The sequence below is a fragment of the Mytilus trossulus genome, chromosome 14, assembly GCF_036588685.1.
Source record: "Mytilus trossulus isolate FHL-02 chromosome 14, PNRI_Mtr1.1.1.hap1, whole genome shotgun sequence".
NCBI lineage: Eukaryota > Metazoa > Mollusca > Bivalvia > Mytilida > Mytilidae > Mytilus > Mytilus trossulus.
Window position 1 is genome coordinate 35,892,825 of NC_086386.1, and position 26,600 is coordinate 35,919,424.

At 31.5% G+C, this 26,600-nt stretch overlaps 1 protein-coding gene across 1 annotated transcript; it reads left to right on the forward strand.

The window, feature by feature from the left end:
- The first annotated feature begins 638 nt into the window (after positions 1-638).
- LOC134696115 (electron transfer flavoprotein-ubiquinone oxidoreductase, mitochondrial-like) lies at positions 639-25,109 on the forward strand. The gene is made up of 14 exons (XM_063557735.1): positions 639-752; positions 2,619-2,720; positions 5,284-5,436; positions 5,637-5,713; positions 6,489-6,570; positions 8,030-8,148; positions 9,579-9,656; positions 10,467-10,679; positions 11,226-11,297; positions 12,778-12,921; positions 13,273-13,447; positions 17,796-17,978; positions 18,830-19,051; positions 23,588-25,109. Exons 1-14 carry the CDS (start codon positions 719-721, stop codon positions 23,749-23,751), a joined length of 1,818 nt encoding a protein of 605 aa, XP_063413805.1. The 5' UTR covers positions 639-718; the 3' UTR covers positions 23,752-25,109.
- Positions 25,110-26,600: the final 1,491 nt, after the last annotated feature.

Sequence of the window (26,600 nt, forward strand, 5' to 3'; positions counted from 1 at the left end):
CTTCAGATTTTGTTCGAAACTGAAACAGTTGAGATGGTGAAGAATGCCTACAATAAAAAAAATCCAAGTCTTATATGCAGAAATCTAATGTGCATAAATTCACACAGTGTCAGATGAAAATCAAAATCAAACAGAATCAGACAATAATGAAGGTCTGATCTTGAAATGCAAGATATCATGGAGATGAGAAAATTATATCTTTTGGAGATGAGTCTGATCCGTTTGACTTTTTAACTGTTTAGCTCAGATTGAGGATCTTAAAGATCCTAGAGTCGGCGGTTTTACAAACAAACAAAAAACTCACAACTAATAGTGATCGTAAGTGTACTGAATTGTTCATGACAAAAAATATAATTAGATTTGTTATGCATATTTTAACCCCCCTTTTCATTGAAGTATGTAAACTTGTTATATAGTTACATTAAATTTATAAAAAAATCTGAACTCAACCTAAATGGAGGTGTGCCTTGATCGGCAGAAGTTCGATTTCATATAACATAGAAGGCTGGTCAGCTTTTTGGAAAGCTAACCAGTAATGTGTTTTACGACAATTATAATATATGGAAAAATATCTGATTATGATAACAGTCTAACTAAGTTTCTCGTAGGTGTGTTGATTTATAATATAAGGTTACTTGATCTCAATGAATGTTTTATTTCACTCATAACCGATCATTTTACGACATATGTCGTATTTCGTTTTGTTTTCAAACAAGCAATGGCTACGCTCATGAGATGCGGTTATAAAACAGGTATTTAATCGAAAAGATAAGAAAATAGGGCTAAAATTTATTACATTTCAGAATTCAACAATAGCATACAGACGTATACATCTTCTGAATTAATGATGTTGGTCTAAATCTCATAAATAATTATGTTTCGCTTATTTTTTTCGTTTTGTCCTTGCGTAACGTCGAGTCCAAAGTTCATTTGTTGAATAGCTGTGTTGGCATTTTGAGAAAAAATAAAATAAAAATATTCTCCCATCAATACTGTTGACAAGTAAAATCAGGGAATACTAACTTATGTCTGTATTTCAAGTACATTGTTATTTCGATACAGAACCACCATATTGAGTCATTTTAGGAGTTATATAAAACATTTTTATAGCTATAAAACAGTGTTAGTTTATAATAGACCAGTCAATCAAATTAACATGAAAGCATAACCTGTTCTTTTTGAATGAGACAGGAGTTACCTTTGAAAGGGGACAAAGTTTCACAATGTATCAAATTTTTTTTAAAGGTTGCATTTCATATGTTAGAAAATATGACAGCTCAACATCTGTGACATAACTTGCCAAACAATGATGTAATTCGATATATAATGTCATGAAATAATGACCGTAACATTTGGGACCCATTGTAGTAAATCATAGCACTGTTTAATCTTCAGTTTTAATTTTTAATTCAAAGATTTACAGCCTTGATGAGAAGCTTGCCTAAATTTATCCATGGACATACACTGTATGTGTCCCTCCAACAGCAAGAGTGTTAAAATAGAAACAGAAATACCATAACTTTTGTGATGAAGTTCCTGTTGTTAAGGATTTGAGTTGTGATGTCATTTTAGTCATTTATACCTCATTTTCAATGTAAACAAAAAAACGCTATCATCAGAAAACTATTTTCATATATATCAAAGAATGTATAAAATGAGATGGTTTTGTGCTCATTCCTATATATTACTAGACTAATAAATATATGTTTTACTCATAGTCTACTCTCATGACAAAAGAGACTGGAAAAAGAAGAGATTTCTGTGTAAATGCGGGAAGATAAAAAAGTTTAAAAATAAAAAGTTAATGATTTTGAGTTCATAAGCAGATTGATTTTATTATTTTTTTTGTCCCCATATAATGTCTTCGAGAGGCTCAATCTGTTTTAAAGAAAGTGCTAATTTCTATTGGGAATGGCCGTGATAACATTCATGACATTAAGAAAGGAAATAGGGAATTTGTCGAAGCAACAACAACCCGACCATAGAGCAGGCAACAGCCAAAGGCCACCAATGGGTCTTCAATGTGGCGAGAAACTGCCGTACCCGTAGGTGTCCTTTAGCTGGCCCCTTAAAAAATATGTATACTGGTACAGTGATAATGGACGTCATACTAAACTCCAAATTAAATTATACAGAAGAAACTAAAATTAAAAATCATACAAGACTAACAATATGAACAAAGGATAATGTGTGCTTAGTTTGACAATTGATTTTTGTTGTTTTAAATATCCTGTTATTTAGACATACATCCTTTTACCATTTCGAAAAAAACTTGAGCAACCTGCATAACCTGTTTGTCATTTAAAAGTTAAGCTGCAAGGTAAAAAGGGAATATGGTACGTAAAAGGTTCAATAGATACACTGTTCCACACTGGTAATTACATGGTTATTGGTCATGCTGGTGGTACAATCAATTAAATACCCTGTACAATACTCAGGTCATCAACATATGTATCAAGGAACTTACTTTTACAAATCATAATCAGAACACATGACAACGCATTTACATTTGTATATACAATGTATATAATTAATTTAATGTACAATGTATTATTCTTTTTATTCTACAATATCACATGTATCATGAATACATGTATTAAATAATATTTTTGTTTCAGTGACACATTTCCTGTCCCACTGTAAATATGGCAGACTGTATTCAACAAAGATAACAACCCATTATACTATACATCCTAGAGAACAAGATCCAAGATGGAAAGGTAGGTTGACGAATCTACAACATTGTAAGAAGACTTGACTGTTAAAGCAATTATGAAATTGAGCTTGGAGTCAGGGAATGTGTTAAAGAGACAACAACAATGAACAACCAGACCAAAAAGTAGAAAAAAGCCCAAGCCCACCAATTGCTCTTCAACACATAGAGAAAATACTATACCCTTAGGGGGCTTCAGCTGTCCCCTCAACAAAATTGTGTACTAGTCTAGTACACACTTTTGTTGAGGGGACAGCTGAGTCTAGTTCAGCAAAAATGTATGCTACATTAAACTCTTCAACATACAAACATGAAAAATGAACCAAATTAAAAAAAAATAAGAAAGAAGTCTTATAAAGTTCATGTCTCCTCTCTTGGGACAGGTGCAAAAATCTGATAGGGTTGAACATACTTTGTTAGATCTAAAGCCAATGTAGTATAAACATTGATTAACTTGATTCAAACAAATATACATCAAGATGCACAGTTAAATTGAGTTTTAAAGAAGTCTGAGTCTCATATGTCAGACTATAAAATGTAGGTTACAGAAAAATCAAAGCAAAATTACAATGATACATAAATTAGTAAAGAGCTCAGTTACTGACAGTGGCATGCCAGCTTCAGGCATCACGGTCATAAAACTTTCGAGCATGATTTTTTTACTCAGACTCGAAAAATCAACCAATCAAATTGCTGGATTTCATGTTTCGAGCATGCTGACCTTGAAGGCATAAAACTTTGCTCAGTGCTCTGAGCACAAAAATCATGCTTGAAACATGACCTTAATTAAATTGATTGGACTGGGGATTTTTTTAATCAAAATGGCTTCTCTGAATAAATCTTTTCTCATAGCATGCTAAAGATTGATTTATTGAATTTGAAATATTTTATTTTAAACATATACTATTTCAAAAATTTCAAAGTTTCAAAAGTAATGTAAATGACGGACAGAAAAATAATACATGTTATACATTGGAACTATGACACTCATCAGACATGTGCTGAAGATTTATTATAATAACAAAAATATCTAGCTTAAATAAATCAAATTTTCTGCAAAAGTGCTCTTTTTGGGACAGGTTATTTTAGAGGTCCAAGCTTGCTGTCAACACAAAGGACTCCGGTACATTCAGTCAGGGTTGGCAAAAACCCGGGTTTTATGAGTATTGCCCAGCCCAGTGGGAAATACTGGGAAAACCCGGGTTTTACTGGGTTTTAGTGGGTAATACTGGGCAATACTGGGTAATATAAAATACTTGTCTGAATTTTAAAAAGGGTTCAGTGATAAACACAAATGTAATACATTTAATAAGACATTTATACTCTATTTTGTTTTACTAGCCTTTGTCTAGATGGGGAAACTGTAAATGTAAAGCAAAAAATTTATTTTTCTTCAAATAAATATAACTCCTTTTAAGAATTAACAATTACTTGTAAGAAAATTTCATTTAGATAATGTCACTAACATGACTAAGCTTATTAGTAATTATTCAGATTAGAACACAGATTTGTTTATATAACAATAATCAGCCCTTATAATTCTATAAGTTTTATTGGCATGACCCCTTAGGGTGTTTATTTAGCAATATGAATGTATGACAAATAAAATTACCGTAACGAGTCACTTAAACACTGCAATAAAATGCATGTTTTGAATGTTTGGATTATTAAAACAATGCTTGGTAATTAAAAAGGTATCTTTTAATGTACAAATCTTCTGTTCTGCCTACTTATAGAATTAATAGAGAGAGAATGAAATGGACATTTCAATCTTCTAGAAATGACTGTCAATGGTTATCTGTATAAAAAGTATATATTTAGCTGTTATACTATGAAACTGTACCAAGTCTTTACTATTTAGTGTTAAAATAAGCATAGAAAACTTATTGCCCAGTATTGCCCACTATTACCAATTTCTGAGAGTATTGCCCAGCCCGGGAAAACCCGGGTTTTCCCACCTGGGAATTCCCAGGCGGGTAATACTTTGCCATCCCTGCATTCAGTTGTATACAACATTTTGTACAACATATACAATGTGCATGTCCTTATGATATTAGTCTATCAAATATATGTTCTCAGCACCCAATTCACAAATGACCCAAAAAAAGCCTGTAAAACATTACAATTAAAAAAAAAAAATTATGACAGAAGAAATCTTGTGAGATGCATTTTCTATGTTTCTCTTATTCATTGGTTTAAACATGTTACAGAAAATGTCCCTGTGAACAAAACAAAGATTCATGTTGATCCTACACTTTCATGACTTGATACAATATATAATAATTACATTAACATGTACATTTCATGTTAAATTGATCACACACAAATATTTGAGATGCATAAGACCAAATATTTTTCAATTGTTTTCTAGATTAAGCTCAGGCCTAGGACATTTGACATTTTTTCATCTTTTTACACCTTCTGTAATTAGAAAATCAATATTTTTCATCAACATACATGGACAGATTTCTAATATATTTTGAAATCCCTCTTTGTGAAGGCTGCCACAAGAAATTATTAAGATATAATTTCACATAAATAAATTTAATTTTTGACCATTTGTTAAATAGATATAGACATGACACGATATGAAGATGTTGCGGATGTTGTGATTGTTGGAGGCGGTCCAGCAGGCCTGTCTGCTGCTTGTCGTCTGAAGCAGTTGGCAAATGAACAAGAAAAAGAACTCAGGGTTTGCCTAGTTGAAAAAGCTCCTGAAATAGGTAAGTATTATGAGATAGTCTATTTAAGAAAAAAATGTGTGTTAATTTATTAAATTAGAACTATATATCACATGAAAAAGTCTTATTAATGTAGTTTTGGAAGGAGTCCTGACACATTTAACACACTATTGTTTTGGTTTTATGTCTGAACGCATGAATTTGTATATATCATTTATGTTGTTTTGTGCATACATTTTCAGGAGGTCATACACTATCTGGAGCATGTATAGAACCAACAGCTCTTGATGAACTATTTCCTGACTGGAAAGAAAAAGGAGTAAGTACTAACTAAGAAGCCAGATAATTATGATACCTTTTAATGAATATAATAATCAACAAAATTGTTAAACATTAATACTTCTTTTATCTTTTTATGTTTTGAAAATTGCTTGTTATTGTTTTAAAAAATCATAATTCTTTAGTTAAAGGATATGTTGTTTTTTTTTTAAATACATTGACTTAAAATGAAGATACATGTAGTATACATGTATATATATATAAGTTATTTTCTTAATTAGATAAAAGTCGAAAATTAATGCAAATGATTGGTTAATAAAATGGAATAGTTTTAGTAGAAAAGGAGTTTTATGTTCTTAGATTACAATAAAAGGTGTATGCTTAATAAGGGGAAATAATTTATTTTTGTGAAAGAATATTTTGTAAAATTATATATTTCTTAATTGATATAAGATTTGTAAATCAAGCAAAGCCTGTTGCTTGAAAAAGACTTTGAATTATGATTTTTAAAGGAAGTCTTTTATTTTAATACTCGAGTAAATTTTGGTATTTGTTGTGAAAATATTCAGTGGTTGTCGTTTGATACTGTACATCATGTTTGCATTTTTTAAATTGTCCTGTGCATCAATTATCTGGTCATTTGTTTTCTTGTTCAAATTATTTTACATTTGTAATTTCCAGGCCTTTTATGGCTTAATTTGAAATATAAGTTTGGCTCAATGTCGAAGGCCTAACAATAGTTTGAGGTAGAAACCTGAATTCTATTGTTATTGATAATTTAGTGAAGCATATTGACATGATTGATATTTTTGTAGGCACCCTTAAAGACACCAGTTACAGAAGATAAATTTTATTTCTTAACAGAAAATAAAACAATACCTATTCCAGTATTCCCAGGTAAATATACAGAAGACATGATTTAATTATGCCTCACGTACAATAGAAGAGGGGCATTATGTTTTCTGGTCTGTGTGACTGTCCATTCGTTTGTTCATCCGTCCTCAGGTTAAAGTTTTTGGTCAAGGTAGTTTTTGATGAAGTTGAAGTCCAATCAACTTGAAACTTAGTACACATGTTCCCTATGATGTGATTTTTCTAATTTTAATGCAAAATTAGAGTTTTGACCCCAATTTCATGGTCTACTGAACATGGTAAATGATGGTGCAAGTTTCAGGTTAAAGTTTTTGGTCAAGGTAGTTTTGGATGAAGTGGAAGTCCAATCAACTTGAAACTAAGTATACATATTTCCTATGATATCATCTTTTTAATTTTAATGCCAATTTATAGTTATTACCCCAATTACAGGGTCCACTAATCATAGAAAATGATAGTGCAATCGGGGCAGAGGTGTACTATAGGCACATTCTTGTTCATAATATTAATGTTTTAGAATTAAATGGTTAAGAGACTCTATTGCAACCTTTTCATATCCTTTCTTAGGTCAAGAATTAACTTATAAGAGGTTGTAATGTCATCAAATATATTGTGAATTTATTTTATTGAAGAAGCAAGTCCATCTGCATTATAAAAAAAAAATGTCAAAACCATTGATAACTTGGTATAACTTTACCATACTGTCTGTATTCATAATTCAACAGCTTCACAGTACAATGGGTCAACATAAAATTGTTGGTAAGGATTTTTCTTCTTAAATAAAATAGCAGGGTTCTTAGGCCTTATATCTTATTTAAAGTCATCAGCTGTTGAAATATTGTGTGTTCACTGAATCCAGTTTTTGTATTAGGAGATAACTGTATTGTAATTGATGCTCCAGCAGCATCATTAGGTGTTTTGATGGTCACAAATTAAGTTTACTGGCGACATGTTAGTGGAGCCAGTAAACAGGTATTTGTGAGGATCAAATTAGCAATTGATGCCATCAGAGCTTAAGATACATTAATGTTTTCTCCATTTTAATGAAACTGAAAGAAAGCAACATACATTTTAAATCTGTCAAGACTCTTCTTGCTTGTACATTTTCATAGCGTCAATTGTGAACTGATACTATGGTAATGTCAATGTTTAAATACTGTATGCTCAGTAATCAATAACCTAATCGATGAATATTATAAATTATGACTGGTGTTTTTGTTTGAATTTTTGAATTGATCAGACATTTCATTTAGAATATAATGCATTTAAAGAGAGGTGAAAGATACCAGAGGAGCAAAAGTCAAATAGAAAAGACCTATAGACAAACAATAGTTCACAAAACACAACATAAAAAATTAAAGAATTAGTAACATGAGTAATAGTATGTATCTTATCCATGAATACAAGCATCAACACCATCCAAACATGTTGTTAATATGATTGTGATACCGGTAAGCTATTTTACAAAGTATGTATATTTTAGGTATGCCAATGAATAACCATGGTAACTATGTAGTACGTCTGGGTAATGTTGTACGATGGTTAGGACAGCAGGCAGAGGAACTTGGTGTAGAGATATATCCCGGTTATGCTGCTAGTGAGGTATGTATACCATGGTAATTATGTAGTAGGTCTGGGTAATGTTGTACGATGGTTAGGACAGCAGGCCGAGGAACTTGGTGTAGAGATATATCCCGGTTATGCTGCCAGTGAGGTATAAACACAATATATTTATTGACAGTTCGATTGTTGTTTCAAATTCTTTTACTTTTTGTAAGAAAGAGATGCTGAGAACCTGTGTTAAACTTTTTAGTATAAAACAACTTGACTGAAATTTGAAATGCAAAATCATTCAATTTATTGTCTTTTTAAACATAAATCATTTGATTATAAACATGAATATGTTTCTGTTTTTTTTTTAAGATTCATTATGTAGTAGCCTGGAAACAATAACAGGTTATCATGCGATATACAAACCATAAATGTGGCTCTTAACATGAAAACACTAAAAGTAGGTCAGAAATGAATAATAATTAAAAAAGGGTTAAACCATTGTTGAATAAAATTGAGAAAGGAAATGGTGAATGTGTCAAAGCGACAACAACCCGACCATAGAGCAGACCACAGCCGAAGGCCACCAATGGGTCTTCAATGTAGCGAGAATTCCCACACCATAGGTGTCCTTCAGCTGGTCCCTAAAAAATATGTATACTAGTACAGTGATAATGGATGTCATACTTAACTCTGAATTATACACAAGAAACTAAAATTAAAAATCATACAAGACTAACAAAGGCCAGAGGCTCCTGACCTTTATTGAAAGCTATTTGAAGGTTTATAAACAAGTGCCTCAATTTACAATGTTTTACAAGCTTGGGACTTGAGCATGTTTACAAAGGTTTATTATGCTACATTATTTGACATTACTGTGAATTCACATATTTTGATGGGTACCAAGTTTTGTTAGATAGAGGAAATATTGCATTCTGGTTATTTGATTTTATGGGTTTAGTCAAAGTTTTTTAAAAGCTCTTGAAAATGTATACTTTGCTGAATAATAAAATCAATGAAAATTGGAATCCACAGTATTTTATTACTAAAGAAATATTTTTACTTTATAAAAATTCTCATCAAAGCAATATCTTTTGAATTTATTATTATCTAGCTACATTTATTTCGGACTGCTTTTAAGGATTTCTTGTAGATGTTATATAATTTTAATTGACTGCATTAGTTTAAGGCAGATTTGTATATATTTTAGGGTACATGCATTTTTCATTTCTTTTATTTCTTTTTTTTTCTTTTTTTAAGTATCTTTTAAATGTTTATATGCTTGTTTGATTCTTTTAAGATAGTGCTTTGTAATGTATGTTTATGTATTTTTTGTATTTTAAATATTTTCAAATGTGAAGCGCTTAGAGTAATTTTTGTTATTATATAATGCGCTCTATTAATATTGTATTTATTATTATTATTATTATTATTATTTGTAAAGTGGTTTATCTAAAAGAAACTTTTTTCTGAATTTTCAGGTATTATTTCATGAAGACGGTAGTGTTAAAGGAATAGCAACTAATGATGTAGGAATATATAAAGATGGATCACCTAAGGTAAACACATCTCGTAAGGAATAAAATTGGAGCATGTATTGTTACATATATTGTCTATTAATAGTAACAATGGAATTTGATGAGACTGTTATCAAAATTTTGAAAATGCCTGTACCAAGTCAGGAATATGACCGTTCTTGTCTAGTCATTTTTGATGCGTTTTGTTGTTATTTGATTTTGCCATGTGATTATTGATTTTTCGAATTGATTTTTCCTTCAGTTCAGTATTTTTGTGATTTTACTTTTTTTCACACCTTCATAAAATATTTTAGTATTAACTTTTATCTCTTATTTAGCAATAATATATGAAATATCTTTGTATACCTATATCATGTATATATTGTGGTTGCCTATAACACAGAGCTAAACAAACACAAATAGGTGTAAAAACATACAGTTTTGCCTATTTAGTTTTGAGTTATTCTTCTTAGTCCAATGACTATCGCTGCTAAATTCTTTACTGATGAAAATGTACACAGCTTTCAAATATTTATCTCCTCAGCTCACAATAAACATATGATCAACTTTAAACACTTTTACAACAGTCAACATTTAACATGGAGATTTCTTCTTTCCTCAAGCAACATAGGAAAACTGTCTAAAATACACCCACATCACTGAAAAAGTTAACTACAATTTTCTATATAGGAGACGACCAAATCAGTCCTATATAAACACTTTCTCCAAAATCTGTCTATTAACTTTGCATTTAATGACTGAATTTATTTTTTATTGTAATTGCCTTAATAGTTCCACATAGGCAACATCAAGCTTTTTCACTTAAATAGTTTTTTAACATTTTTTTTTCAGGACACATTTGAAAGAGGAATGGAGCTCCATGCCAAAATAACAATATTTGGAGAAGGTTGCCATGGTGCATTAGCTAAACAATTATATAAGACATTTGATTTAAGAAAGGATTGTGAACCACAGTCATATGGTATAGGTTTAAAGGAATTATGGGAAATTGATCCAGAAAAGCACAGACCTGGAAGAGTTGAGCATACAATAGGATGGCCTTTTGTAAGTATATAAAACCCTGCCATTTTGCCACTAAACTGACACTAGAACCTTTTGTCTAATAGCTGTAAATCTTATTAATGTCTAAACTTAATTGTCTTGTTAAATGACCATCTAGAACATTCAAACAGAAAGCTGTATAATTTTAATACACTTGTTGAGATGAGAGAAATTCTGATTAATCTGTTATCAGAGAAATGAATTTCTACCAAATTTGTGTTTGTCCCACTCAGGAAAGTTATCCTTCCCATTTTATTATTATATTAAAGTTATGTTCATAACTCTGACCCATAGAAAATTTCGTGTTTTTGAATATGGACATTATTTTTTTTTACCAAACAGGAAAATAAGGTTGATGGATATGTGAAAAATGCTTGCTATATAAATTCGTTTGCTTACAAAAAGCTAAAGGTTGGCAAACAAAAGAAATAATTTTTGAAAATGAAATAAATACTTTTTTAATTGCAGTGGTCAACTTTGAATGTTAAAAGAAACAAATGCATTATGCTGTTTAACATGATCGTTAAGATTTTATTTGTTATTTTTCAGGACATCCATACATATGGTGGTACATTCCTTTACCATTTAGATGAAGGACCTCTGGTCACATTAGGAATGGTGGTTAGTTATATATCTTTATAATTCTTAGCTGCAAATTACTATCAACTGAACACATCTATCATCATTTTATAACAAATTAAAAAGCATCTTAATGTAATGTCATTTCCTTGTACTATTTTGTCATGGAGACTGAAATAATATCACAATAAAATGTCATTCTCTTACTGTTGAAATGCCATAGTAAAAATGATGAGTGCCTAGACTCCCCGTTAAAACTGAGGGCGACACTGTCAGGATTATGATTTTATTACTCACTCTGCCAGGATAAAATCACTATGATATATTATCTATATATCTAGTCAATACAGTAGAAGAGATGGTCGTATTTTCAAATTAAAAAATCGGTAAAAAGTGTTATATCTTGCTGTGGTTAAATAAATATGGCAGACAGTAACAGAATTTTGCCTTTTTAATGTGATGATTTGTTAGTGTATATGTTCCAGACCGTATGAGTATTTGGACCGTACGCATACGGTCTGAACTTTTTTTTAATTCACGCTAATTAAATATGTTTATCTCTTGTATTAAGGCTGTCTATCAGTAAAACATTAATTGTATTATGAAGACTGAAATTGAAGATATCTGAAGTAAACATAATGTGGGAGTTCAATTGTTTTAGAATATTTAGCAACTTTACCAAAAAATATTCAAATGCAAAAAAAAACATGCATGAACTTCATACATGAAAATGCTAAAAATATTAAGTTACTTGAATTGTGTCACCTTGGCCTTGGGCAAGAGTACCAATATAGGATTCAGATACACAATTAAACAAATACCTAATTTCAATTGTCAGTTTGTTCATTTCATCTATCTAATTGTAATAAATTATCAATAACAATTGTAAAACTAAAAATATAGGTTGTTTCAATTAACCCATATGATCAGATAACATGTATGGTCAGCTTGTAATGGTGGACTGTATGCGTATACTCATACGGTCCGACCGTACGCGTATGGTTGGACCGTATGAGAATACGTATACCGCCCATACTCGTACGCGTACGGTCCAAATACTCATATGGTCTGGAACATATACATGGAATTGCCCATTTTTCTAACTTTCAGATTGTTGATCCACAATTCTTTGAAAATAGTTTGACAAAATGTAAAAAAACTAACTGAAATTCTTTTGCATGAATGAGAAGTTTTCTACCTGCTTTTTTATATAAATTAAATGTTGGGCTTTACACTACATGTATATGGTACTTCTGTTAGAAATATTATGTAATAAGCATGTATAGGGCCCAGGAGGCAACATACATTTAACATTATGGATGTTATTTTGTTTGAAGGGCTCTATGATTACTTCTTTGGTGGGTTATCCTATTGTCAAAATGTCTTCCCTGGATACCATGTATGTTTTGATGGGAACAGCACTCATATTTTTTGGAAAGCACATCTATGAGAGACGCAAATTCTGTTAGCTGTATGATCATGATGATTATCATTATCAAATTATTATTTGTTGATATTACAGGTTGGCCTTGATTACCAGAATCCATACATTAGTCCATTTAAAGAGTTCCAAAGATACAAACACCATCCATGTATAGCACAAACACTTAAAGGTGGAAAGAGAATAGGTTACGGTGCTAGGGCTCTAAATGAAGGAGGCTTTCAGGTAATATTAAGACAAAGAGGAGTTTTACTTATTGCTGAAAAATTAGTAACTTGATTTAAAGATCAAATACAAGGAAAATTTTATTGTTAAGACCATTCTCCAAAAAAAAATATTTTATCAAATCACCTTTTTTCAAATTTTTGTAGATGACTTCAGCTAGAGATTGGTCTATTGCACCTGTTAAAAAAATAAGTGAAATAAGAACTGTAAAAAATGTGGCTATGAAAAAAATAAAGACAAAACTAAGCAGATAATCCGCCTCGTATTATATTTTTAACATCAAAAGAAGAGTAGTAAAAAAATCATTGATTAAAATTTTAGAATGACACTTTTCATCTTTTGTTTTTTCAGTCACTCCCCAAGCTGACATTCCCAGGAGGAATATTGGCAGGATGTAGTCCAGGCTTTATGAATGTTCCTAAAATCAAAGGCACACACAATGCAATGAAGAGTGGAATGGTGGCTGCAGAGGCTGTCTTTGAAACATTAAATAATGAAAGTTTAGCATCAAACTCACCAACAGCAGGTAATTAGTATGCATATTTGTTCGTTTACACTTTGTTAACAATAAATGTTGATCTAATAGTTTGGTTGTTTGGAAAGATAACATCTGATAGGAAGAGCAAGCACTTTTATGCATTATTGAAATACATGTATGAGAAGATAAATATACCTGTATGACTTACTTTTGAAGATATTTGTTGTTGTTGTTTTTTTGCCTGTTTTCATGGTTTGAGGTAGAACAAAAAAAATCATATTTCAATAACCACTGCAAAAAAGAGCAAAAACTTGGACACCTAAAAAAACCGCCTTTCTTGCAGATACAGATGCTTACATAAACTATGCTGTTTTTCTTATGATTCTGACAAAACATTCTTGAAGGGGTATCTAATAGATTACAAATAAAAAAACCGAGGTCAATGAACTTTATTCTTGGTACAACATGTTCAAAGCAGAAATCCCTGAATTTTTATAATGAATTTGGGGCAAAATGATGTTGCAGCCTATCATTAATATAACATGAGTGTTCATTGAGAGAGGATGTAGTTCATATGTAAGAATTTTCAAATTTCAAATATACATAAAATGATAAATGTATAAAGGAAGTAATCAAGATTCACTAACAAAACAATTATGAAACTAAGAAACGGAAAAATACTAAATACTAAACTTGTTCAAAGGGTATCTACACGTCTCAATTTTCAAAATCGGTTATCTAAAAATACTACCATCGCTAACATTTTTAACAATAAAAATCGTGGTTACCCTTCTATCGATAAGTGTCATGCCAAAAAATGACTTACATGTCCCCGTCTTTCCACCAACAATACGGTAAGGTCCACGTTTAATGGTCGCACATTTTCTTTAAATTTTGAAACTGATATTACTTGAAAAACAAACAGTATTATTTATTTACTCACATGAAACAAACCGGGATGTGGTATTCAGTACGTAGGAGAAACTGGAAGATATTTATCAAAGCGCACTCAAGAACATCTGTATCGTTTTAAAAGACCTAATAAATTCAAAAGTATCATTTACCAACACCTTAAGAAGCACAACCATCCTTTTAAATATTTAGCAGTTCAACCTTTAGAAGTAGTAAATAAGCAGCCTGGTGAATCGCATTCAAAGTTTGTACGATCACGGAAAATAATTGAATTAAATTGGATTAAAAAATTACAGACAGTTTACCCTCTCGGTCTAAATGATAATATCATGGGAATTGGTAATATATCTAGAACCAATTCCGTTAACATTTTGGATATTGTTTCTAAAACTGTTCGTAAAAACCGTTCTCACGGTTGTAGAACAAATCGCAATCAAAGAAAATTTCGGGCCAATCATACCAATATTTCGGACCTTATTTCTATTTCAAAAAACAACGGCAGACATTATCTGTTAACAAAACTCTGTTCGTTACCGGTTAATAAGTTAAATAAAATTTTGGAGGATTGCAACACAATTTCATATAGCAGTCCTAAGTATGAAATTGTTCAAATTATTATGGCATATTGTTATTCTAAATTATTTCCCAAAATTGATCGCCCTGATGATCATAAAAAACATTTTATTAAAATTAAGTATGTCAACAAAGGCTTTGATTTTGTAAATATTGCCGGTATATTTAACGACCATTCTGTTAAAGAACAAATTCCTGGATATTTTGACAATACTGAGCTACCTCTTATTTGTTATATTTACAAGAAATCTACCCGGAAATTTGTGTTTAATTATAGTCAATTGTGTAAAGATGTTAATATCAGTGAAAATACACCTACTTCATGTAATTGCAGTAATTCCGAATATATTTATGGACCCATTTCCCATGTTATAACAGGAGATCTTAACATCGTTCAAGACCGAGAGTTAAAATCATTTCTCAGTAAAGGACCTAAATATCGTCCCCCGTCAATTATTAATTGGAATGAGTGTCGTAATATCATCCACGACTCACTCCTTACTTACTGTATGAAATGGATAAAACGGGAAAAAGCTGACAAAAAATCTTTGGACTCTTTTTTTAATTCAGTAATGAAGATAGTTGATATACGTATTCAACATTTTAAAGAACATTTTACTATTAACAATAACCACAATAAACCTATTTCTCGTATCAAACATAAACTAAAAGAACTAGCCAAGGAATTTGTTTTTGTCCCGGCCGATAAAGCTGCTAATAATATTATTATTGTTTGACGTAAATTTTACATCGAGGTTCTGAAAAAGGAAATCACCAATTCACCAACATTCCAACTGACTCCATTTTCAGAAAACGAAATCTGTAACAAACATAAACTTTTAGCCACCGCTTTACAAGCAGAGCCAAATACAATGAAAGTTCCAACTATGTATTGGCTTCCGAAGCTACACAAAACCCCTTACAAATATAGATTTATTTCGTCTTCAAGCCATTGTTCAACTACTAAATTGTCTATTATTCTTACCAGCACACTTGGTACAATTAAAAACCTTATAATAAATTGTTCAAATAAGGCCTTCGAAAATAGTGGAATAAATTACTTTTGGAGTGTCAAGAACTCTTTGGAAGTACTTGATAAATTGCATGCTTATATTGGTGATTTTGAATCTGTTCAAAGTTTTGATTTTTCTACCCTGTATACCACATTGCCTCACATTCTCATTAAGAAAAAATTCACACATCTAATTAAATGGGCATTCAAAAAATCAGAATGTGAATATATATGTTCAAACTCTTTTAGGTCATTTTTTAGTAGCAATAAACAAAAAAACTATGTTAATTGGACATGCTTTGATACTATATATGCCCTTGAATTTTTACTAGATAACATTTTTGTTCGCTTTGGGGATTCCGTATATCGTCAGATTATCGGAATTCCAATGGGGACTAACTGTGCACCACTTATTGCGGACCTCTTTTTGTATTGTTACGAGTTACAATTTATGACAAAAATAAGCAAAGACCCATCAAAACAACATCTGATAAACAAATTTAATAATACTTTTAGATATTTGGATGATATTTTGGCTCTCAATAATGACGACTTCAGTATGTATATTAATGAAATTTATCCTGGTGAACTCACTTTAAATAAAGCTAATACTAACAATGACCACTGCCCTTTCCTCGATCTTGATATCTTTATCACTAACGGAAAGCTGAATACTAAAATTTATGATAAAAGGGATGATTTTTCATTTCCTATCGTTAATTATCCGTTTTTAGATGGTGACGTTCCCTTGTCACCATCTTACGGTGTTTATATATCTCAACTTGTACGATTCGCTCGTGTATGTAACAATGTTTTAGATTTTAACGAGAGAAATTTATGTATTACTGAAAAATTATTACACCAGGGTTTTCGATATCACAAACTAGTCAAAACATTTACTAAATTTTATCATCGGTATAAAGACATCATTCGTAAATATAGCTCAACATGCAGACTTTTTATACGTTCAGGTATTTCACATCCAATTTTTTATGGAAATATTCTTTATAAAGCACAAAGGTGTCAGTATTCACCTCATAAACTTACAAAACCTTTGAATAGACTTATTAAGAAGGGATATAATTACGATACTGTTGTCAAGTCATTAAAGATTGCATATTTTGGCGTTAATATTGAGTCACTGATAAGGTCTTTGCGTCGGAACTAAACACATTTATTCTAAAAACAGTTGTTGGCATGACACGGGTTATGTTCTTCTCATATATGTTATGATGGTATGATACTAAACCCCTTACGGGAAGGATTGTGCCTGATGTTCATATGATGAAATCATAATCTTTCAGTCAGTTTAATTGAAGTCTGGAGCTGGCATGTCAGTTAACTGCTAGTAGTCTGTTGTTATTTATGTATTATTGTCATTTTGTTTATTTTCTTTGGTTACATCTTCTGACATCAGACTCGGACTTCTCTTGAACTGAATTTTAATGTGCGTATTGTTATGCTTTTACTTTTCTACACTGGTTAGAGGTATAGGGGGAGGGTTGAGATCTCACAAACATGTTTAACCCCGCCGCATTTTTGCGCCTGTCCCAAGTCAGGAGCCTCTGGCCTTTGTTAGTCTTGTATTATTTAAATTTTAGTTTCTTGTGTACAATTTGGAAATTAGTATGGCGTTCATTATCACTGAACTAGTATATATTTGTTTAGGGGCCAGCTGAAGGACGCCTCCGGGTGCGGGAATTTCTCGCTACATTGAAGACCTGTTGGTGACCTTCTGCTGTTGTGTTTTTTTATTTTGGTCGGGTTGTTGTCTCTTTGACACATTCCCCATTTCCATTCTCAATTTTATTTCAGTTTAACAGTGTTAACATTCCTTACTGGTATTTTATTTGATTGTATTTCTTCGTTACTGGTATTTATTTGATTTTATTTTGACAGGTCTGGATCCTGATGTGTATGAACAAAAGATAAGAGACAGCTGGGTATGGAAGGAACTGCATGCAGTACGGAATGTCAGACCATCATTCAACACAAAGTTAGGACTTTACGGAGGGGTGCTGTATACAGGTCTTTTCTATGTTCTCGGCAGAGGAAAGGAACCATGGACACTATCTCATGGAGGTATTATTTTCATTCATTTAAATTATTTTGTCATTTCATAAAACAAATACTGAGATTGATTTTGGGAAACAGTGTGATCACAATATTTTTCTTGACACTTGATTATATTAAATTAATAAGTCTGAATCTATCCCTAGCCTTCTATTATATAAAATGGCATTATGAAAATAGGAAGATGTGGTATGATTGCCAATAAGACAACTCTCCACAACAAATCAAATGACTCAAAAAACACTGCATGGTCTTCAATAATTAATAAAACCTATATCACATAATCAGCTACAAAAGGTCCCGAAATGACAAATTTCAATAATTCAAAAAAACCTGATGGCCGGATTTACATACAAAATTAGGAAAGAAAAAGATATAAAATACACAGCAATAAACAACAACAACTGAATAACAGGTTACCCACTTACATACAGAATGTGGCGGATAATTATTTTGATAATTTTTGAAATTTTATGTTGTTGGCAGATATCTTATAGTCATTACTAACTATAATTGTACTATTTTGAGGTGATTAAGAACTGGACAAATGTCATATAGCACATCTGTCTACTGTTGAAAACTGTATGATTACCTGATAAATGTCTTGGGTTTTGTTGCCATGACAAAGTAAGAAAAGGCCTGAATAAGGCATAATTTTTTTCTGCAACTTTGATAGGGATGGCAGTAACAATGTATTAGTAAGTGATTAGGTCAGTTTATGGGAACTCTTATAGTGAGGCACATCTCAGTGTCCAAAGTTTTAATTGTTGTTGGTTTGCTATCTTATTGACAATCCACATCTACTTTTATTCATGATAAATACTAATAAAAGTACATTATAACTGTATTCTGTGTTTCAGGTGCTGATTATACCAAACTTAAGCCAGCAGCAGAATGTAAGCCAATAGATTATCCTAAGCCAGATGGACAACTTAGCTTTGATTTATTGGAGTCAGTAGCTTTAACAGGAACAAACCATGACCATGATCAACCTGCCCATCTTACCCTACTTAATGATGATACACCTGTCAATCATAACCTAGCTGTGTTCGATGGACCAGAACAAAGATTCTGTCCTGCAGGTATGAATATATTATTTGTGGAAACCTTAGTCAGAAGTCACAAGCTTCAAAAGATTATGTGTTTTTGTTGAGCCTGCGACTTTAGTTGCAGAAAGCTAGACATAGGGATAGTGATCCGATGTCTCACTTCTTAAAAGTTTTTATTTTAGAAGTTGGAAGACCTGGATGCTTCATACTTTGTATATAAATGCCTCATGTTACAAAGTTTCCATCAGTCACATGTCCAATGTCCTCATTTTCATGGTTCAATGACTACTTGAAAAAAAGTTAAGATTTTTAGCTCACCTGGCCCAAAGGGCCAAGTGAGCTTTTCTCATCACTTGGCGTCCGTCACCGTCGTCCGTCGTCCGTCGTCCGGCGTTAGCTTTTACAAAAATCTTCTCCTCTGAAACTACTGGGCCAAATCAAACCAAACTTGGCCACAATCATCATTGGGGTATCTAGTTTAAAAAATGTGTGGCGTGACCCGGTCAACCAACCAAGATGGCCGCCACGGCTAAAAATAGAACATAGGGGTAAAATGCAGTTTTTGGCTTATAACTCAAAAACCAAAGCATTTAGAGCAAATCTGACAAGGGGTAAAAATGTTTATCAGGTCAAGATCTATCTGCCCTGAAATTTTCAGATGAATCGGTCAATCGGTTGTTGGGTTGCTGCCCCTGAATTGGTAATTTTGAAGAAATTTTGCTGTTTTTGGTTATTATCTTGAATATTATTATAGTTAGAGATAAACTGTAAACAGCAATAATGTTCAGCAAAGTAAGATCTACAAATAAGTCAACATGACCAAAATGGTCAGTTGACCCGTTTAGGAGTTATTGCCCTTTATAGTCAATTTTTAACCATTTTTCGTTAATTAAAGTAATCTTTTACAAAAATCTTCTCCTCTGAAACTACTTGGCCAAATTAATCCAAACTTGGCCACAATCATCTTTGGGGTATCTAGTTTAAAAAATGTGTGGCGTGACCTGGTCAACCAACCAAGATGGCCGCCACGGCTAAAAATAGAACAAAGGGGTAAAATGCAGTTTTTGGCTTATAACTTAAAAACCAAAGCATTTTGAGGAAATCTGACATGGGATAAAAATGTTTATCAGGTCAAGATCTATCTGCCCTAAAATTTTCAGATGAATCGGTCAATCGGTTGTTGGGTTGCTGCCCCTTAATTGGTAATTTTGAGGAAATTTTGCTGTTTTTGGTTATTATCTTGAATATTATTATAGATAGAGATAAACTGTAAACAGCAATAATGTTCAGCAAAGTAAGATCTACAAATAAGTCAACATGACCAAAATGGTCAGTTGACCCGTTTAGGAGTTATTGCCCTTTATAGTCAATTTTTAACCATTTTTCGTTAATTAAAGTAATCTTTTACAAAAATCTTCTCCTCTGAAACTACTTGGCCAAATTAATCCAAACTTGGCCACAATCATCTTTGGGGTATCTAGTTTAAAAAATGTGTGGCGTGACCTGGTCAACCAACCAAGATGGCCGCCACCGCTAAAAATAGAACATAGGGGTAAAATGCAGTTTTTGGCTTATAACTCAAAAACCAAAGCATTTTGAGGAAATCTGACATGGGATAAAAATGTTTATCAGGTCAAGAACTATCTGCCCTGAAATTTTCAGATGAATCGGTCAATCGGTTGTTGGGTTGCTGCCCCTGAATTGGTAATTTTGAGGAAATTTTGCTGTTTTTGGTTATTATCTTGAATATTATTATAGATAGAGATAAATTGTAAACAGCAATAATGTTCAGCAAAGTAAGATCTACAAATAAGTCAACATGACCAAAATGGTCAGTTGACCCCTTTAGGAGTTATTGCCCTTTATAGTCAATCTTTAACCATTTTTCATAAATCTAAGTAATCTTTTACAAAATCTCCACTGAAACTACTAGGCCACAATCATCTTTGGGGTATCTAGTTTGAAAAATGTGTCCGATGACCTGGCCATTCAACCAAGATGGCCGCCACGGCTAAAAATAGAACATAGGGGTAAAATGCAGTTTTTTGCTTATAACTATGAAACCAAAGCATCTAGAGCAAATCTGCATGAAGTTAAATTGTTAATCAAGTCAATATCTATCTGCCCTGAATTTTTCAGATGAATTGGACAACTGGTTGTTGGGTTGCTGCCCTCCAATTGGTAATTTTAAAGAAATTTTGCCGTTTTTGGTTATCTAATATCTTGAATACTATTATAGATAGCGATAAACTGTAAACAGCAATAATGTTCAGCAAAGTAAGATCTACAAATAAGTCAACATGACCTAAATGGTCAATTGACCCCTTAAGGAGTTATTGCCCTTTATAGTCAATTCTTAACAATTTTCATTAATTTGGTAAATTTATGTAAATTTTTACCAAATATAGTTCTCTGTTACTAATGGGCAAAGTTCATGATAGATATAATTGTAAGAAGCAAAATCATTCAGTAAAGTAAGAACTTCAAACACATCACCATCACCAAAATACAATTTTGTCATGAATCCATTTGTGTCCTTTGTTTAATATGCACATAGACCAAGGTGAGCGACACAGGCTCTTTAGAGCCTCTAGTTTTGTAATGTTAAATTCTCTCTTATTGTAAGTAATATGATAACTATATTTCGTATGTGCGTACCTTGCAAGGTCCTCATGCCTGCCAGACAGTTTTCACTTGACCTTGACCTCATTTCATTGATCAGTGAACAAGGTTAAGTTTTGGTGGTCAAGTCCATAACTCAGATACTACAAGCAATAGGTCTTGTATATTTGGTGTATGGAAGGACAGTAAGGTGTACATGTTCAAATGACAGGTATCATCTGATCTTTACTCATTTTCATGGTTCAGTGGTCAAAGTGAAGTTTTTGTGTTTTGGTCTGTTTTTCTTATACTGTATGCAATAGGTCTACTATATTTGGTGTATTGAATGATTGTAAGGTGTTCATGTCTAGCTGGCAGATGTCATCTGACCTTGACCTCATTTTCATGGTTCAGTGGTTAAAGTTGAGTTTTTGAGTTTTTGTTTTTTTCTAGTTCTATATGCAATATGTCTTTTTATGCCCCACCTACCATAGTAGAGGGGCATTATGTTTTCTGGTCTGTGCCTCCATTCGTTCGTCCGTTCGTTCGTTCGTCCCGCTTCAGGTTAAAGTTTTTGGTCGAGGTAGTTTTTGATGATGTTGAAGTCCAATCAATATGAAACTTAGTACACATGTTCCCTATGATATGATCTTTCTAATTTTAATGTCAAATTAAAGTATTGACCCCAATTTCATGGTCCACTGAACAAAGAAAAAGATAGTGTGAAGCTCAGGTTAAAGTTTTTGGTCAAGGTAGTTTTTGATGAAGTTGAAGTCCAACCAACTTGAAACTTAGTACACATGTTAACTATGATATGATCTTTCTAATTTTAATGCCAAATTAAAGTATTGACCCCAATTTCATGGTCCACTGAACAAAGAAAAAGATAGTGTGAAGATAGTGTGAAGCTCAGGTTAAATTTTTTGGTCAAGGTAGTTTTTGATGAAGTGGAAGTCCAATCAACTTGAAACTTAGTACACATGTTAACTATGACATGATATTTCTAATTTAATGCCAAAAGTTAATGTTAAAGTATTGACCCCAATTTGACGGTCCAGTGAACATGTAAAATGATAGTGCGAGTGGGGCATCGGTGTACTATGGACACATTCTTGTTTTTTCTAATTCCATATGCAATAGGTCATCTATATTTGATGAATGGTAATATTTTATGATCTATATGTCCGTTGCCAAAGTTTTATTTGACCTTGACCTCCTTTTCACGGTTCATTGTGTTTTGGTCTGTTTTTTTAAATCTATTAGCAATACATGCAATAGGTCAACTATATTTGTTGTATGGAAGAATTGTTAGCTATTCCTGTCTGCCTGGCATTGTTCATCTGACCTTTTCGTATGGTTCATTGGTCAATGTTAAGTTTTCTTGGTAAATGTTAAGTGTGACAGTTATAGTAAAGCTTTTTATTTAGGACTATCAACATAATATCACTTACTATAAAAGAAGGTGAGACATTTCAGCTTGTACACTCTTGTATGAATTAAACATGGATTGACTATAATATAAATATTTAGTTTACCCAAGCTATGTAATAGAATAGTTACACATCAAAATGCAAATCTTAATGGACACTGAAATATTTGCCACTTTACCATCTATGGTGTTTGCCCTGTTTTTAATTCTCAAAAACAGCTGGGTCTTTGGAGACAGAATAAATATTCTTATTTGCAAACAGGCAGATAACAGCAGACTACTACATATGATATTTCAGAAAAAATAGGATTTTTTTGCAGGTTAAATATACAATATATTATGGAAAGTTGGAAATTAATTGTACTGATCTTTTTACAGCTCATGTATTTTATTAGTTTTAGTTACAAATCAAATGAATTTAGATCTGGAAAAAAAAGTGTAAAATAATTGAAAGATTCATAAAAATTGAAAATAATTACCATTCATTACCATTCCCATCAAACCTTAGTTTAAACAACATTTATTATTTTTATTTGTAGGTGTATATGAATATGTAGAAACAGAAGATGGAAATGGAAAAAGACTACAAATAAATGCTCAGAACTGTATACATTGTAAAACTTGTGATATCAAGGACCCTAGTCAAAACATTAATTGGGTATGTCCTCAGGGTGGTGAGGGGCCAGCATATAATGGCATGTAACATGGCAGCATTATTGTGAGATATATTGTGATGATCTGAGGAGTAAATGAGAATTATATTTGTTCAATCTTTGAAGGATTTGTTTTGTGTACATTTTAATCATCATTCATTAATGTGAAAATCTATATGCCAAGCACATTGTCACAGAAATTTTAATACCAAATAGTTGACCCAAAACTTAAAATCTGTTATACTTTAGATTTGAAATATTGTAAATGTTTCCATCTTTATTTTTTGAATTTTTGGCATGGCCAGTTTTAAAGTGTTGAATCAATTATTGCTTATTGAAATAACATAGAACAATGACATCTTTTTCAGCATGTTCATTTAACAATAAAAAAAAGCATAAGTTCAAACAAAGTGTTTACACTATACATGCTATACACAATATTAAGCAGAAAGGGCAAGATATTAAATAAGTGAACAATTTTGGAATTAAAAGAGCAATGAAATTATTTACATTTTAGTCAAAAGATTCATGTCAAGCAGATAGTTTTTATTTTTGAATTTTATTTAATCCTTAGGTACGTATAGAATGACTTAAGTTCTTAAAGCCACAAACATATTAGGAAATTATTAAGTGATGAAGGCATCAAGATTTATAAATGTGTATATTGATAGTATCGTGTATCCCTTATTTGAAGTATTGTTGATTTCTTTTTATTTATTTATAATTATTTTATTTGGATTTTATTGGTTAATTAGACCACAGAAGTTTTTTGGAAACAAACTGACTGGTCATTTGTGTTATAAAATACGAAGTTGAATAACACTTTAAATAGGGGTCAGGGATCAAGCTTAAAAAGATCACAGTAGATATTGTCAGCTATTATAAATAGCTGTGTTTGTTATATAGATATGTGTAAATGTTAGAGATATATGTACTTGTTGAAGAATTATTGTTTATGTGGAACAAATTATGAAATTGAAGTGTCTGTCAGTTTTTTACATATCAGTTTGTTTAGTGTCTATGTCACAAGTGAACAATATTTAGGATTGAAATGAATGAAGACTGTTACTGCAATAGATTGATATTAATCGAAATAGTAAAAAAGTAAGGTCTGTTAATGAATATTCATCAAATTAAGATTCAATATCACATTATGGTATCAATTGCTTTGTTCTAACTTCATGTAGCATAAACAATTTTATGGGCAATTAGAAAAAAAAATGTTAAAACCAAATTTACTGTGGTGTGATTTTGTGAAATTTAAGTTATAAAGTCATTTTGGTACATTTAAAGTATTTTTTTTATCAAAAACATTCTATATGTTTTAGTATGAGGTCTGTTTAACTGTCCTGTTGCATTAAGGTATTAGGTATAACCCTGTAGCCATCTTACTGTAGTACAGATATACTATAAAGAACAACAGTATAATATTCTAAACACTTAAGAGTATTTACAACTACAAAGTAAATATGACAAACTTCCAAGGCCTCTGAACTTAAGTCTGAGTTTCATTGATGAAAATTTTAATTGTTTTCTTGATTTAAATATTTCTACTGTTGAAATAAGGAACCTTCTGAATGAACGTTTTTGTTGTGTGGATGTATAGAAATGACTGTATTGATTTCATTGAGTCTACCTCAATTATTTATTGATTTAAGGAGGTAGAACTAGATTAAGGGAAATAACTCTTAAAATCATCAGTATGTTTGAGTCAACCATTTTCATAAGTATATTCTAAGCTTTTAGGTTACATAGATTATTTCCAATCTGTTTCAGGTAAATGCTTAAAAAATATTGATGACTGATTTAAAGAGTTATCTCCCTGAACCAAGGTCTGCCCCCTTAATTTTGATTTGACACTGATGATTTATTGTAGGTCAATCTATATTTCAGTTGCTACATTTTATATGTATCTGAGCATGGAGTTAATAAACTATGCATATTTTTAGTGTTTATTTTGTATTTACTTTCTCTGAATCAAAGATTTATTTCACTCATGTCTCCTATCAGAATATAATGCAAAAATAAAATATTAAAAAAACGAACTTGCAAGAAAAATTCTAAATGAACAGTCCCTTATTGAAGGAAAAGTTCATTTCATCAGTCATAAATAAAAAAAAATTGTGTGTGAATTAAGAAAGAAAAAAATTACAATGTTTTCTTTTTAAATTGCTCCTTAAAAACATTTGCTAACACTTTAAAAAGGAGGGAGAATACACTAATGGGGCTATCAAAAATCGTGGGTCCAATAAATAAATGCATCATAGATACCAGGATTAAATTTTGTATTTATGCCAGACACACGTTTTATGTATATAAGACTCACCAGTGACTTTCAAAAGTTTTGTAAACAGTTAATTTATAAATATGACCACATCAAAGATAATTCATAAACACACTTCATCATGGAAAAAATATAGAAAAATATGCCTGAGGTAGAAAAGCCTTGAATTTGGTAACTGTCATTTATAAATATGACCATATCAACTATAATTTATAAAAACACTTCATCCTGGCAAAAAATAGGAAACAATAATTGATATACAATATTGACATCACATTACACTGAAAACGAAAGACTGAGCAACAATAACGCACTCAAAACTGGTGATAAAGTGATTGCTTTTTCAAGTATTTAATAAAATGATTGGTTTCATTTTATACATATTTTGACCTTTTATTTGCCAAACTTTATATCTTAATCAGTATTGCTCATATATTGCTTCACTCAAGCTCCTAAATCAAGAATGTTTTTCATAATGAGGATAGGAATCAGTAATAACTGTTTAACTTTGAAACAAAAATCAGATATCTTTTAATTATTAATAATAATATATTCAGGTAATTTTTAGATTACTTTTAAAAGGTTGTTATTGATATATCCTTTTGCATATTTCTT